General features: G+C 41.8%; 1 protein-coding gene across 1 annotated transcript in view; it reads left to right on the top strand.

The window, feature by feature from the left end:
• The first annotated feature begins 1,087 nt into the window (after positions 1-1,087).
• Positions 1,088-16,517, top strand: part of sdc2 (syndecan 2) — a 57,863-nt gene continuing 42,433 nt past the window's right edge. The window contains 1 exon segment of the mRNA NM_001292885.1: positions 1,088-1,427. Coding sequence (NP_001279814.1) covers positions 1,368-1,427 — 60 coding nt within the window. The 5' untranslated portion in view covers positions 1,088-1,367.

The raw sequence follows: 16,517 nt of genomic DNA on the forward strand, positions 1-16,517 counted from the left end.
AAGTCATCCCGCTCAGCTCCTGTTAACTTTGCAAACCAAAGCCCTAATGGGTAGAATGGTCCAAGCCGGACAAGCAACGGGAAAGCTTACCAGACATTGCTCTCAATAGTGGTTTTAGCTGTTAACCTCCAGCAGTACCAGATTGGACACTCTGGTGTCCCCGAGTCTTGGCTCTTGCCAAATACTTTCTGGAATTAAGGTAAGTAGGATGTGTCCCTCCTGGGAGAGAGTGCGCATACCTTTCCAACAATCTATCTCTGGGATTTCCATGGATAGGTGGGATGCATGGAATTCTCAGTTTGGTTTGGATACTCTGAAGTATGGTGATGGGTTTCTGCATGTGTCAGCCACACAGCTGACCAAAAAAAAATCCCACTGACCCTAAGAGTTTCTCCCAGTGTACTGGTTAACATTCCTCCGTATAAAATTAGCCATTCACCTCCTGGCTGTTTGTAGGACATTACGAATTGTGTGCAAATTGTGATGTTTGCTTAAAAGTTACACAAAATCATCAGTGTGTGTGTGTCAGACACCAGACTGACCTCAAAAGGGAATTACTGTAAAGTGCTTCTGAGATAACAATAATCCTGCATGTGAAATGACAGGATTATTATTATTGTTATTATTATCAATGCCAGGGTTATTTTTGTTATTGTGGGGAGGGGGAGGAAGAAGCTCAGGACATGTCCCACTCCCCATCCCCATTCATTACATCCACACGTGCAGTGCAGTTGAAGCCGCTGCTGCTGACACGCTGGACCAGGTTCCCTGCTCCCGATTGGCAGAGGGAGCCGTCAGTCACGGTGCGGGCCACGTCTGATTGGCCCGCGCCGTCGCCAATCAAAGAGGGCCGGTCGCGATTGGTCAGGGCCGTCGTCAATCAGGAGGAGGCGGGCGCTTGCCGGCCGGGCCGGGCCGGGCTGAGCTGAGCGCTGTGGCGGGACTTGCCGCAGTCCAGGGGGCGCCTCTCCAGTGCACCGCAGCGATAGAGAGAGGGAGCGAGAGAGAGAGCGAGAGAGAGAGAGAGCGTGCGGAGTCCCTGCAAAACAATACAACCCAACACAGCACAGCACGATACACCGGGCAGCAAAACCCGGCGGAGTTGGTTTCCTTTCAAACTCTTCGTGATAGAGATATATATATATATAAAAAAAAGTGGCGTGAAAGGAGCAAAGAGTGCGCGGAGGAATCCTGAGTTGCAGCGGGATCTTGGCGCGAGGGAGAGAGAGAGAGAGAGAGAGAGAAGAACGCGGGGTCGGCGCCGGGCAACGTTCCACTCGCTCACTCGCTCGCACCGCGCGCTCCACACCTGCAGCAGAGACACAGCTCCCGGGGCTGCACGCGGCGGCGGCGGCGGCGGCGGCGCGATGAGGAGCCTCTGGATCGTCTTGACTCTCGGGCTGTGCTCGCTGGTCAGCGGGGAGCTGGTGAGTGTCCGTGACCCGGGCAAGGTCTAACTGCTCTGGGGAGGGGGTCATATCCCCCCCCCCACTGTCCTCACCTGCCGGGGGTGGGGTGAGGGTAACGCTGGGAGGGAGGGAGCCCCAGTGGGAGCAAACGTTAGCGTCGGAGGATTGAGTTTGCGCTCTGTGTAGATAGAGCTCAGCGAAGGCTGTCAAGTGAACGCTGCGGGTTTAAAGAGAACAAAAGTGCCGACGCGTATCATATCAAGTCAGGCGTCAGATATAGTGTGTAGGTGTGTGTTGTATTTATTTATATATATCTATAAAGGTGGGTTTATATAAAGCAAACTCTGAACTCAAGCCCAAGTGGCTCAGGGCAATGTCTTCATACAGTGTATTGTATTGTATTTCTCTCTGCTCTGCTCTGCTCCCTGGTTTGTTCCCTCCCCCCTCCCCCCTCACACACACACACACACACACCTTCTCCAGACACCGTGAGGGAAGTTATGAGGAAGTTTTTTTTTATTGTGTGGCATTTGCGATTGTGGGAAGGTCCCACTGAACTGGAACCAAACGCACATAAACTGAGCGCTGATCGGATACATCAAAGCGCAGCCCTGAGAAATGCGGTTTACATATGCGGGAATGCTGCCTCCGCTATAATCCCTCCACAAAACCGAGAGAGGGGGAAGGAGGGAGGGAGGGAGGGAGGGAGAGGTGGGGGTGGGTTCGCCCGCGGCTGTGGAAACGACATTGCAGTAAATCCGATCCTCTTGTCCCTGTCTCCCTTTGAAAGGATCGAGACACTGAAACATGTTTGTCCGAGGAGCCATATGTTAATCTCCGGACTCAGCAGAGATTTAAGGGGAAAAAAAGACTGGTTCTGCGGAAATTTGCGTGTGCGAGTGGCTTTGCATTTGTTTTAAACCACGTCCCTCCTTTAGATGGCGTCTGTGAGACTTTCAGAATCAAATCGTGGGAATCGTGCTTTATATTTGAAATATAGCTCTGCTTTTCTTTTCTTCCTGTTTGTAATGTGCTGCCAATATGTTCACCGTTGAGTCGTCGCTTCTTTCATCACTGGTTCTCTGCATTGTGCAGGAGATCAAACAGTCTTTGCTGTTTACGTGTTGGGGGTTTTTTATTACAGTAATTAAAAAGTGATCCGGAGGAAGGAAAAACACACGAACGGTTTTTTTTTCTTGCATGAATTAACTGCTGAAATGATTCAGCTGACTGGAATAAATACATGGAATATTTGTTTGCAAAAGTGTTTTTGTTCTTGAAGGGTCAGTGTCCCAAAGATAATTGGTCTTGCAATCGCTTTCGTTGCTTGTGCAAACAGCATAAAGTTGTTTGGTCTCTTCCAGCCTTTTTTGAAATAATTTTTTTTAAAAAAAACTTCAGTGTTGGAACTCCAAAATGTAGTTTGCTGCGTAGGTTGTTCCAGGAAATGAGCTCACCTTTTCCCCCAAAGTAGCATCAATGCAGCTTTAACAGAAATGTGCTTACTTAAGTGGAATTATTTGTGCTATATAAACTTTACGTTGTTTTTGAAGCGCTCTGAGACGCGGTTCGGCGTGGAGGGCACTGTATAAATCCAAGTTGTTGTTTTCAAATCAGTAAACAGAAAATGGTTGAGGAGCACTTTTGAATAAGCACAATATGTTCTGTTATCGTTTCCTTATTGATTCAGTTTTACAACTGATGTGAACACACAGTATTGTGCTCTTGTCTGGAAGTTGCTCTCTATAACTGTCCTCACCCAGTCATTTCTTTAATTTGAGAACTAGGTGGGACAGGTTTTACACCACTTGCTGCAAACTCAATACAAATTTATTGAATTTACCAAGGAAGAAGAGCGCAGTGTATAAATAAAATATGTTTGGTTTGGGGGAAGGGGTGGGGGTGTCTTTGAATGCATGGCGTTGCTTGTGAGAGTAACTTCCTTGTCGAACTTGCAAAAATATTTTTATTTACCTTTTCCTTAACAGGAAATTTACTTGGCTGGCCTGACAAAGAGTAATTTGAAGCAGATGTTTTTCTAGGAAATTTTAAAATGTAAAACCTTATTAAATGTTATTTGCTTCTATTTGGTACATTTATAATAATAATAATAATAATCCTTGCATTTGATATAGCGCTTTTCACGTCGGGAGGATGTCCCAGAGCGCTTCACAGAACACACTGTAAAGTGAATTGACTGTATATTTGTGGGTGAACGCGGCAGCCAATTGCGCACAGCAATGTCCCACAAACAGTCGTAGATTGAAAATGACCAATTTATTATTGTTTTTGGTTTTGGAGGGATTATTATTAGGCTCTGTGTGGAGTAAGGAAACTTGCCCAAGGTTTCGCCCTCTGCCTGGAATTGAGCTCAGGTCTCTCGCTTGCAAAGTGAGTGCTCTAACCACTGAGCTACAGGACTCCACTGATGAAATGGTGCAAAAAAGTATTTTTCATTTGACTTTTAAATACTGTATTTTACAACCTTCCGAGTGGCTTTCTAATAGTGGCCATTTGTGATCTCTGACTTAGTTGCCAAACATAACTGATTGCTCAAAATAATGTTTTATAAAAAATATTTTGCTGGGACATTAAAAATGAGATTGTCATAACATTTAGTTGAGGGATAAGGGACGCATGGAGACTGGACAATATAGACTTGGAGGGTTCCAGGCTCAGAACAATATAAGATGGGAATACTGCTGGCTTTTAATAACTGGAATTTGACATTTTTAACCTTAAAAGTTTGTTTTGCACCAGCTGCAGATGGACTGCTTTTGTACCACATCATGTGCAAAGGTCAAGTGGTATTTGACTATCTCCTTGAGGTAGTCCTGCACTTGTATGAATCTGGTACCAGGGCTCTTGAAATTGAAGTACTACAGTTTGTATTGATTCAACATACTGATCGCATTTGACATACAAGTCCCAATGATTATACTAACTTGGCCAATTAATTACTGTGGGAGTCTTTCATAATTGAGTTGAAGCATTTTGATTTCTAGCACATTTTATAGACTATTGTACAGAGTAAAAAAAGCTGCCAAGAGATAATAAGAAAATCTTCACCCTACCTTAGTGAAGATGATTACATAGAATTATTTGGATCTACAAAAATTTACATTATTCAGATGAAATAAGTTTGAGGTTCTATAACAGTATGTTTGTACATCTGCTAGAGAGCACCTGATGAGTATATTCTATTGCTAAGGGATTATTCTCTATTGTGTAAGTGGCTTTATGCAACCTATTAACTATGGCTTGCATTTCTGAATCTTACTCACTCCCACCCTCGCTCGCCTCCACTGGCTCCCCATCCCCCAGAGGATCGAATTCAAGATCCTCATCCTCACCTACAAGGCCATTCACGGCCTCGCTCCCTCCTACCTCTCTGACCTACAATCCCCCTACTTACCTGCTCGTACCGTCCGTTCCTCTGGCTCCGGTCTGCTCCACATCCCCCGCCCCAACCGCCCTACCATCGGTGGCCGGGCCTTCAGCCTCTCAGCCCCGAGGGTCTGGAACTCCATCCCCCAGTGCCTTCGCCGCCTCCTCCCTTTCCTCCTTCAAGGCCGGTCTCAAGACCTTTCTCTTTGACCGAGCCTTCAGCTCCCCTCTCGACTCTCTTCCCCCTCCTCGCTCCCTCCCTTCCCCCCTCACCCTGACCATTTCCCCCCTCCTCGCCCCTCCCTTCCCTCCCCTCACCCTGACCATTTCCCCCCTGCTCGGGTCCTGACCCAACTGTACAGCGCCTTGGGACGTCCTCCGGACGTGAAAGGCGCTCTATAAATGGAATCTTGTTGTTGTTAAATGATTACAACAAATTGTAATTATGTAGTGCCATTTTTGTTGGGAGGATGTCCAAAGGTGCTGAATAATAATAATTCTTGCATTTGATATAGCGCCTTATCACATCTTCGAGACGTCACAAAGTGCTGCATAGAATAAACTGTGAAGTGAATTGACTATAATTTTTGTGGGTAAAATGGCAGCAATGTCCCACAAGCAGCCATGAAGTGTATGACCAAACTCCCTTCTCCTTTCAAACAGTGCCATTGGATCTTTAATGTCCAACAACAACAAATGACACTTGTATAGTGCCTTTCACCGGAATAGGCAGACAGGACCTTGGTTTAGTATCTTATCCGAAGGATGGCACCTCCAGCAGTGTAACACTGCATTGGAGTGTTAGCCTAGAGCAGTGCGGTCCAACCTTTTGGCTCTTGAGGGCCGGATTTGAGAAACGTGGGCTGCTTAAGCAATATTTCCCTTCCAGAAACATAACCTGTAAGGATCGTACAGAAATACTATCATTTAAATTGTGTAAGTGCATCATTTAATTTCACTATTTTAGTTACAATGCAAATTTTAAATAGGCAACATAAAAAATCGAACAACTTTTAAAACCATACAGATACCATGCATCTCTCTCCTTCTGAGTGTTTCTCTCTCTCTCTCTCTCTCTCTCTTTCCGAGTGTTTCTCTCTCTCTCTTTCTCTCTCTCCCTTTCCGAGTGTTTCTCTCTTTCCGAATGTTTCTCTCTCTCTCTCTCTCTCTGTCTCTCTTTCCGAGTGTTTCTCTCGCTCTCTCTTTCCGAGTGTTTCTCTCTCTCTCGCCGAATGTTTCTCCATCTCTCTCAGATAGGTATGATGGTAAGAATTCACAGTTGCGGTGTTCTGTATCAAATAACCTGCACCTATTGCCCTCTCGAGTTTCTTAAGTATTTTGCTATGAGAGGAATATCAGGAGATTAAGCAGAGAGTCTACACTTAAGATCAGCCAATTTCTTTGAGGAAAGTAGGGAATGAAGTTGTTGAAGTTCCTATGATGGACTTGCTTCTTCTTGCTATCATTTGCCAGTATGATTGAACCCTAATCCAGGAATAGAGAACGTTCCCCACACAAACCCTCCAGCATGTGCTTGGAGGAGGTGTTCTAATAGATACTCATTGGTTCCAATGGTACAGATATGAAGAAATGTGGTAACATTAGTGCAGTATTCCCAGGATCATTTGCTTGGACAAATGCAGGTGGGCTCCTAATACTAGTCTGAAATGACAGTGTCCAGATCTGCTTCCCAAAGATGCTGGTGGCTGTGAGGTTGAAATGAAATAGTGCAAGACACAATTTCTCTCAGTGGAAGCCAATATCCTCCAGTCTTAGTGGACACTTAGTTTCAGGTGGAAAGGAGTGTACTTGAAAACATAACAACAACGTTTGTGTATTGCCCTTAACACAGAGCAGCATCTTGGAGTGCGCACCCACTCTGAGAAGTCACTACCTTTGGACAAGTTATCCCTAAGGCCAATTGAAGTGCCCAAGTCCTGCACTGAATTTCCCGATTCCCTTTGGGAAGTCAAACCTGGTTTCTCAGCCTAAATAGTACATCAGACAGTGACCTCACTCACAACTTGCATTTATATAACATGCTTCATGTGGGATATTAGAGAACTATACAATGACTGGATTGGATACTGTGCAGGGGGAGCTTAACTTCCTGGCAGTTAACTGTGCACAAATTGGCTTCCATGTTTGCCCATAAAATACAGTGTTGCTCCACTTTACTGTACATCTTGTATGCTTTGAGACATCGTCATGACTTTAAAGGCACTGTATCAAATGGAAGGATTATAATGATGATAATAATAATAATCCTTACATTGATATATTATTGTGGATGGTGGAACTAAGAAAATAATTGAGGGATGCATTTGAAATGTCTAGGTGGGTTGTAACAAAGGTGTGAAAAAGGGTATCAGCAGCATTTAGTGAGAGAAAGGAGCAGAGTTGGCAATGTAATGGAGGTGAAGAAAAGCTGTGTTGGTCAGGGACTGAATGAGAGCTGAGGATCAGATCAGACACCAAGGTTGCACACTAGCTTGGAGAAAGACTGGGCTGGGGATATTGAGGAGAAGTTGGCAGGAGCCAAGGAGGATAAATTAACCTTGTTCAAATTGAGCTGCAATAATTTATGGCTCTTCCAGGTCTTGATATCTTACAGGTAAGTGAACAGAATATGAGGGGACCTGGAATCGAGAAGTGACAAAGTAGTCAGATACACGATAGAGGGATTTGAGAATGACCCAGTTTCCATCTGGCAAGGTCATATACATGGGCACATTTGAAAATGTATAGGAGAGCATGTCCTCTGGAAAGAGAGAATCGGGGGGGAGACAGATGGCTTTGGTGATCACTGCTGTTGTGGATCGGAGTATAGGAGGATGACCAACCTTCTAGGTGATTTTTGAAACTAATTCTCTTCATTACACCTTGTGGAAACCCTTATTCTACTGTAAACGCCTTTTTGCTTGTATCGAGAGTAGGACCAGAAAGGGCACATTGAGAATGCTGCACATTTTTTTTGAAAAATAATATTCTCTGGAGTAATTATAATGGATTAACATTTGTTAAAATCTAGGTTAAAATTACGACTAGTCAATAGTCACAAAACGTGTTTCCTATATTAGATTAATTTGTTCTGCCAAATTACAAGTAGAATCTTATGTAATTTGTCACAAAAGCTTATGTAAGTGGTACAGAAGAAATGTTTCAATATGACTGACCCTCGTCAATAGTCTTTAAATTCTAATTTGCACAATTACACATCTTATTACCACTTGTGCCAACATAACATCAGTTGTTCTAAACACATTTACTTGGTTTGATTTTACTCAGGATTGCTGCTGATGTTTTTGTTTGTACGCAGTTCGCAATATGACTCTCGCTCTGAACATTCTTTGCATGTTGACCTATATACCTTGTTGACCATGGTCTTGTTTTTGCTGCTAAGAATAATCTTGAGTTTTTCCCCGACTCTCTGAAGGAAATGTTTGAAAATCCTTAAATATTTTGCCAGTTTCTCAGCCATGCCCAATTAAAGCCTTTTTTTCTGGGAATAGAAAAAATCCTTAAGAAGTGATAGTTTGTGGTTCTAGAATAATTGTGGGAAAGTTGTGCCGACATGACTGTCAATGAATTCCTTGTCAATGTTGATCAATGGGTGCAGAAAATAGCTTACAGATGTGTGGGTGACCTAATATTGATGAAACATCAGGGAGCCATTTTCCAAAGTATTTCAGTGCTTTTTGAAGCACAGGGGACTTTTATTTTTCCTCTCCTGGTGGTATTAACATTGTTTTGTGATAAATTTCCTCCTTCTGGTCGTTGACTGCTCCTTGCAAATGACCTCATTTATCTGGAAGGGTCAGAAGGTGCTTTGTCAGGCAGCCCCAGTGCCGAGTCCGAAGAGAGGCCCAGTTGCAGGAAGGACAAATGGATTCCCCCCCAGTTGTCCCTTGTGACTGAATGCTGCGCTGTTGAGGCTATCTTGTGATGACAGCACTTTGTGAATTGATTAGTCTGCTCTTCAACTCCCAACAATGGTTTGGGAAGAGTTGATGAGTGAACCAAGGTATGTTTTGTAAAACTTTTTTTTAAAAAAAAGTCAGCTCAGTTAAAACGTGTAGCACTAAGCAGTTATGGGATGCATTGCGGTCTGAGATGTGTTTTTTTAGATTCCACTTTTAAGGAAGAGAAACGTCAAATATTTTCCCCTTTCCTAGACATACCTCACACAATCAGAACATGAGAACTTGCACATATCATAACTTTTGGTTACCAATCCCGGATTTAGTTCTGGACTTGGGTCAGGTCTTTCCCCTTCAATGGACACTTCACCGTCCACTAAAAGAAAAGACTCGATTGAGATAGTGATGCAAAACATTTATTGGAACCAATTTTGCTCACTATGGTAAACCATTTAATAGTTTGCTTCATCACCTTCACTTTCAAGATATGGAATTTCACCTAGAAACTGTGCACTTTTTTTTATAGGAATGTGGAAAATTTCTTTTGTAGCTGCTTTAGTTGTTGTAATTATTCTTTTTAAAGGTATTTCTGTTCCTGATCTTCATTTTGTTGTAAATACTGTGGTTTGATAGGATCTCGCCTGCTCACATTTCACATTTAAGGATGTCTGGCACCTCCCATTTGAGCTATGAAAGATTTAAACTTGGATAACTTTGAATTTCTTGCCTGTCACCAATGACAAAGCTACATTTAATTTGCATTCTTGGCACAATGTTAAAAGCTCCTGGGTAAAGCAGACTTTGGTGATATACCTTTGGCATTGTTTGTGAGTGTTCTGTAACAGTGCATAACTCTGGGATATGTAGCACTTGTGGAGAAATATCTCCATATGTTTATGTATTTAAAGACTGTGTGCCAATAGAATGGGGATTAATGTGTGTCCATTAGGTAATAATAATCCTTGCATTTGATAGGTAGGGACTATTTTATGCTATGTTAGTACATCTGTTAGTAGCTTTGTAAAGTTTGGTAAAATTTTATGGCACTCAAGTTATATGCAATAATTCACTAAACGTTTGTGTGTGTGTTTTAGTAAGAGGGATATTATAAAGTACCTTATTAATTATGGATTTGTCTTAATTAGCATTGTAAAATGACTAACCTGAAAGGCGAACAGTGCTGGAATGAAATTGGAGATCATTGTATCAAGTTGCATTTCAAGCAGTTCGAAATTGGGTTGTAGCCAGCTTTTAACTTTGCAAATAAAACTAATAAGCGTAATAAAGAAATAAATATTTAGCTGCTCCTAAGATGAGTGTGATTAGTTAAAATCAATGCACCACTTTCGTGGCACTTTTAACGCTGGCTGACTTCTGCAAAGCAAAATAAATTACTGGAGGGTGTGTATTGTAAAATGTGTTTATATACTTTAATACAGTTTTACCTACATTTCATCCAGTTCTTGGCACTCCCTTCTCATGCCTAAACCCTCCTCTCAGCTAACGTGGGTTATCTGCACATCCCCACCCACTCTTTGTCTCCATCAGTGGCTGAGCCTTCAGTTCCTACGCTCCTAACCTCTGGAACTCCCCACCAAGCGTTCTCACCACTCTCTCTGTTTTTAAATCCTGCGTCAAACCCTACCTCTCTGAATTTGCGTAAGGCTGCCTCCTTTCTTCCCCACCTCTTGTTCGATGTCCGTGTAAAGTGCTCATATGTTGCCCTACATGAAGGGCGCTAATTAAATTCCAGTTGTTGTAATTTCCTTTGTCTTGTGTGTTGTTCTGGGTTATGTTTGTTACGCATTCCCTTGTTTAAATTTGGCCATTTGTAGTTGTGCCTGTAATTTTTTTCTGAGCTTTTTCTGGCTTTTTTGCCTCACCCTTTCTCATCTCATCGTTTCTAAGTGGCGGTGTATCGTGTAGCAAAGTGAATTTTTCATAAGATTTTAATGTAGTGTATAGTTTTCATCATGTTGTGTAAGGTTCATTCCCTCTTAGTAGAAAATTGGACAAGGGATTAAGAAATGTAAGAGAATATTAATTCAAAGAGGACTGATAGAAGACATTGCAGAGTGGTTTTAGAAAAATCTTGACTTGATAATATAGTATTGCACTCATTTATTTTGCTTTTGTGTAATTGTGTAATTCTGAAGGAGAAACTAGTAAAAAAAATCCTTATTTAAAAATTAATGGCGTTCTGGTTATAACACTAAGACTGAGCTCAAAGTCAGTGGACGCTCCAGCGCAGTGTCGGAGGAGCTCTGCATTATAATAATAATCGAGCATTGGATATAGCACTTTTCCTGTTGGGAGGACATCACAGGATTCACTGTGGAGTATGGTGACTGTATTTGTAGGTGAATATGCCAGTCGATTTGTGCACAGCGTTGTTCCATAACAGTCATGAAGTGAGGGAATGACAACAACAACAACAAGATTCCATTTATTGAGCGCCTTTCACGTCGGGAGGACGTCCCAAGGTGCTGACAACACTGTAGCACTTCACCAGCACTGTATTAGTGTGTGATCCCAGACTGAGTTCAAAGTCCCAACGCGACACTTGAACCCACAACCTTCTGACCACGCTATCAGCTAAACTAGGATGACACCTAAATTGTCACATTGTCACAAATATTCTGTTTCGAATGTGATGTTGAACTGAGGTTTTATCTGCCGGTTCGGGTGGATATTCAAAATACCATGGCAGTATTCGAAAAGAGAAGGGAGTTACCCCTGTCTCCTGGCCAACAACTCTCCTGATAAATCGGTCATTCACTTCATAGCTGTTTGTCGGACATTGCTGTGTGCAAATTGGTTGCTGCCTTTGCCTATAAATGTTCAGTCGCTACACTTCATGGTAAACATCCTGTGAAGTTCTGTTGTTAAGTTTTAATGACGCGATGAAGTACTATATTGAAAGCAAGGATTGTTGTATTAAAATCTCCACCCCCGCTCTGGTTGCTGAGGTCTTCATTTTTCTTTTAAGCAGAAAAGCCACTCGAGTGCACATTGGCTTACTGAAGGTGGCAAACTTCCCAGAGTCGGAACAGTTTCCACTGATTTGTAGGATTGGTTTGTTTTTGTATCCAAGTCCACTCCATGTATTGCAGGGTTTCTGGTGCTGTGACTTCTTGCATTAAAGTTGATATTAGAACTGCTCTATCTATGATTTTTTTATATATACTGGAATTAGCCAAACAGTCTCATTCAGCTTTATTCCTATCCAATGGTTGGATTCGATTGCTTAATTCTCTCTTCCCTTTTCTCTCCTAACTTTTCAACATTACAACCCATTGAAATGAATAGAGCTTCGATATTTAATTTACGTGAGACACCGGTTGCCAGGTTAAACAATTTGTGTAGGGCCATTAATATAAGATAATCGTTGGCCAATCTTAAAGAGTTTGCAGGAACTTATTTACACAGAGGGTGGTGAGATGTAGAGCTCACTGTGGTTGAAACAGAAAGCATCAATGCATTTAAGGAGAAACGATGCATACATGAGGGAGAAGGGTATTAAAAGGGTCAGAGACAATGTGGATCTAACCACCATTGCGGACTAGTGGGGCCAAATGGCCTGCCTCATTGCTGTTGCCGTCTGTGTAATTCTATGCAACTTTATTAAAAAAAGAGGGCTGCTGGAAATGAGATTTGTGGTCAGTTAACATTTATTTCCACAAGCAATTTCTTTGAAGATCTAATTTTAGCCGTCAGTAGTTCAGATCAGTCTCCCTGCCCTTCTTCACCATACCACAATCATTTGTTAACCCACTTAACTGTATAATTGCTTTGTAGCTATGCAGACCAGATTTTAAAGCTTCAATAGACTTTTTATATGTCGAAAGCAGGTCCCTAAACTTTGCGATCAACTACTACTGTAAAATTTCATTTGGTGTGATTTAGAAACCTGTCAGGCGGATGAGCACAGTGTGCGCTATGTTCACCTATGGCTTAAAGCAGATTGATTGGATCAGTTTGCAATTTAATTTCAAATAAATGCAAGGTAGGCTTCATGGCTTTTTGTTCGGGGGTAAGGGAGGGGGGGAAGGTCGCATCTGCCTATTTGTAAAATCCTCCTCCCCCAAACATAAATGTCTTGCAGCAATTGAGGTAGAGCCAGTGGGAATATAACAGTCACACTACTGGTTAGGTAAGGTAGATGCCTTACAGTTTCACCTTCCTACTTTGTATGGCAACCTGAGTGATAAATGAGGCAGTTCACTTTAGAGCTGCCTCACTTAAATCACGCTCTTTCACCCCACCTCTGGAAAAAGTACTGGCTGGCATTCAGCACCAACTTTCTCTGAGCTATAAATCAGATCTAAAATGTAACATGCAGGTGCCATTATTGGCAATTACTTTGTCAATGTTTTGAGTTTGAGCCATTTAAGATGATTAATTCAGTTATCAGCATCCTATTTGCACAGTGCTTTGATAAAGAAGCCGGTATAGTGTGCAGTAGATTCTGGTCCTGTCTTCTGTTCTACAATACAACCATATAAATCTGTTAAAAGTTGAATTTTACTTTTGAATTGTGTTTATTTAGCAACTTGTATTTTTATTGTGTCATTCACATGAAGTGTAACTGAGCGCTTTATAGACATGGCACAGACCCTGAGGAGGCAGGTAGGCACAGTTGAAGGCAGTGGTTAGGTAGCTTTTAAAGACTGGGTGAGAGGAAGTTTTTTCCAGAGGGTAGGACCACTGACCAAAGGCACGGCAGCCGGTGTTGTGTGGGCCGTACAGCCGGCCTGAGCTTCCCAATTAAGAGTCGAACAGAAGAGTGCGAAGCTGAGACAATCACAGAGGTTATGGAGGTGTAAAGGGACTTTTAGGTGAGAATCTTGAAGTTGATCCGCTGGGAGACATGGAGCTTGGCAAGGACGGTGGTGTTGATGGGGATGGGCGGTTTTGTGTGAATAAATGCGGGCAGCAGAGTTTTGGATGAGTTAGAACTTGTGGATGGTGGAGACAGGAAAGGAAAGAATTTGAAGAATGAAATCTGGAAGTGATGAAGATGTGAATAATGGTTTCAGCAGCGTTGAGGTGAAGAGGCAGAAATGTGGTCTTGGGCAGGGACTGGATGTGGGGGCGGAAAGAGCTGAAGGTCGATCCGAGAACTACTTATAAAATAAACTCTGAAAGAAAAAAGCTCCCTATTTATATAATGTTGAAATGATCAAAAATAAAACTGTCTTTTCCTCGTGTAAGTTTTCCGTAGAGGTTAGTGAAACTTCTCGTTTGAAACACTGAAACCTACTCGAGCAGCTGCTGGATTGCTTTGTATTGACTGTTGTACATTGTTTATTTTTTAAAATCTATCAAGCTTACCAGGTTTTAGCTTTTTTTAATATTAATAGCAAAGCAGTAACTCTTTTTGTGTAAGAATGCAAATTGCTTCCTGCAAGCAGTTTCTTTTAAGGTTGATGATGGATTATTCTATGCCAGATCAAAAACATTTTAGACTCTGTATTTGCAATAAATCTTCCTTTGAGGACATTGATGCAATTTATAATAGATGGAAGCTTATGGAACTCATATCAGGATGACATTTTTATGCTCAACTTAAAATGGACCACAAATATTGTTTTTTTTAGCTGCAAGGCTTTTTTATCAAATAGTAATAAATAATATGCATGGTGTCATTGACATCATTCTGATTTAATTCTTTCACTGCTGAGGGTGTTGAACATGTGCATACATATGTTAGCCAGATTGAACTGGGGACTGGAAGGTTAGAGGTAAAATGTTTGGGAGTGACTCTGTTGAATAGCTAGCAGATGGGAAGGGTAAGTGGGGGTTGTTAGCAGTAGGTGTTTATTTCCTTTGAAATTAATATTCGGTGGACAAAATGCCACAGGGAATTATTTTTGTTTGACTTTGACCAACAAAGTCCTGTTTCTAGAATCCACATTGCTCAAGCTTGAGGCCATTACGTGAAATTCTTCTACACACAAGTAATTCTATAGTGTCCCCTTTTTTACTCCTTCATCCCTCCCCAATCCAACTTGCTGCTGCTCCTGAAGGAGGAATTCTGTTTTGTCACTCTAAAAGTTTATTTTTGGTCTGAGATTTGACTGCGATTTCTCAAGACAGACCTCCCAAGAGCTTGGAATTCAGTTGCCTTATTCTGAAAAATTAAGCTATTGAATCACTGAAGTCATTTGCTTTGCTTTCAGAATAGTTGGTAATTGACGTGGCTCTCCTGATAACTAATAGATCGTGATTTGATCTTTGAGATTTGCCCACAAAATATACAGTCAATTACTTGACAGTATTTTGTGAAGCACCTTGAGACTTTGCAAAGATGTGATGAGGCGCTATATCAAATGCAAGGGTTATTATTGTACAAACATATAATTGGTGACCGAGGATAAGGAATTGCTCAAAAAGGTTTTATACTGTTCTGAAATTTTTATCAGCTGCTTTGTTCTTTTCTGTTTCTCTCTTTTATTCCCTTTCCCTCCTCATGAATTGAGACCAGTTAGAATCTCCTACTGAGAGAGCATTTGTATAATAAGCTTCAGAAACTATAGTCTGGAGGATGAAGTTGTATTCCCAGGATGCCACTCAGTAATTTGTTCAAAGTTGTACGGCACTTTTGGGAAGCCATGTGTTGAGAATGAATGGAACATTATGTCCCACGTGGAACAAGAAGGAAGCATTATCATAGAATCATAGAATTATACAGCACAGAAGGAGGCCATTCAGCCCATCATGTCTGTGCCGGCTCTTTGAAAATAGCTATCCAAATCAATCCCACTCCCTCTCCCCAAACTTGTCCTCCCCAAACAATTATCTACTTCTCTCTTTAAAAATTGTTCTCAAATTGGCTTCCACCATCCTTTCAGACAATGCATTCCAGATCCGAGCAATTCTCTGAGTGAAAAAATTTCTCCTCACCTCCCCTCTGTTTCTTTTAACAACTATTTTAAATTGGAGTCCTTGGGTTACCGACCCACCTGTCATGGAAATAGTTTCTCCTTGTTCACCCTACCGAATCCCCTCATAATTGTGAAAACTTCTAGTCAGTCTACTCTGCTCCAAGGAGAATAATCCTAGCTTCTCTACCCTATCCTGATAACTGAAATCCCTCATTCCTGCTAGCATCCTGGTAAATCTGCTTTGCTCCCTCTCCAATACCTTGGCATCCTTCCTAAAGTATGGTGCCCGGAATTGAACAGAGTACTCTAGCTGACGCCTAACCAGTGTTTTATAAAGGTTCATCATAAGGTGTACATGTAAATTTTGTCTGAAGTTTTCAGTACTATTTTCCAAACAGTATTCCCGACCTAGGTTACCAACCACCTTTCTCTTCCACCCTGTCCTAATCCTAAATCGCATGATATCAAAATAACCATAAACTGGTGGAAGCTTTGAATTGTAAAATAATGAATCAATGGCTGGGAAGTTTTTGCTGGGAAGTTAGAGTCACACTCCAAACCCAACACAAACCTAAGCTGCATTTCCTGGCACCTATCATAGAATTATGCAGCACAGGAGGAGCCCATTTGGCCCATCGTGTCTTTGCTCGTTTAAAGAAAAAATAACTTCCAGATTAGCAACAGGCTACAGAAAAATCTGTAATTAGCTTTTATTTGGGAATAGGCAGACCCCAGAATGTTCAAAATTGTCAACTAAATTTAGGGGGGGACACACAAAATTTCTGAATTATCTTGCAAGCTTTAAAAAAAATTGGATATATGAATGAAGAACCTTTGAACAAATGAGTCAATTTGGGAGCCATCAAATAAGTGAGTGAAATCTTGCAATACATCATTCCAGTCAATGTTTTCTG

The sequence above is a fragment of the Callorhinchus milii genome, unplaced genomic scaffold (assembly GCF_018977255.1).
Source record: "Callorhinchus milii isolate IMCB2004 unplaced genomic scaffold, IMCB_Cmil_1.0 Scaffold2, whole genome shotgun sequence".
In the NCBI taxonomy this organism is placed as follows: Eukaryota; Metazoa; Chordata; class Chondrichthyes; order Chimaeriformes; family Callorhinchidae; genus Callorhinchus; species Callorhinchus milii.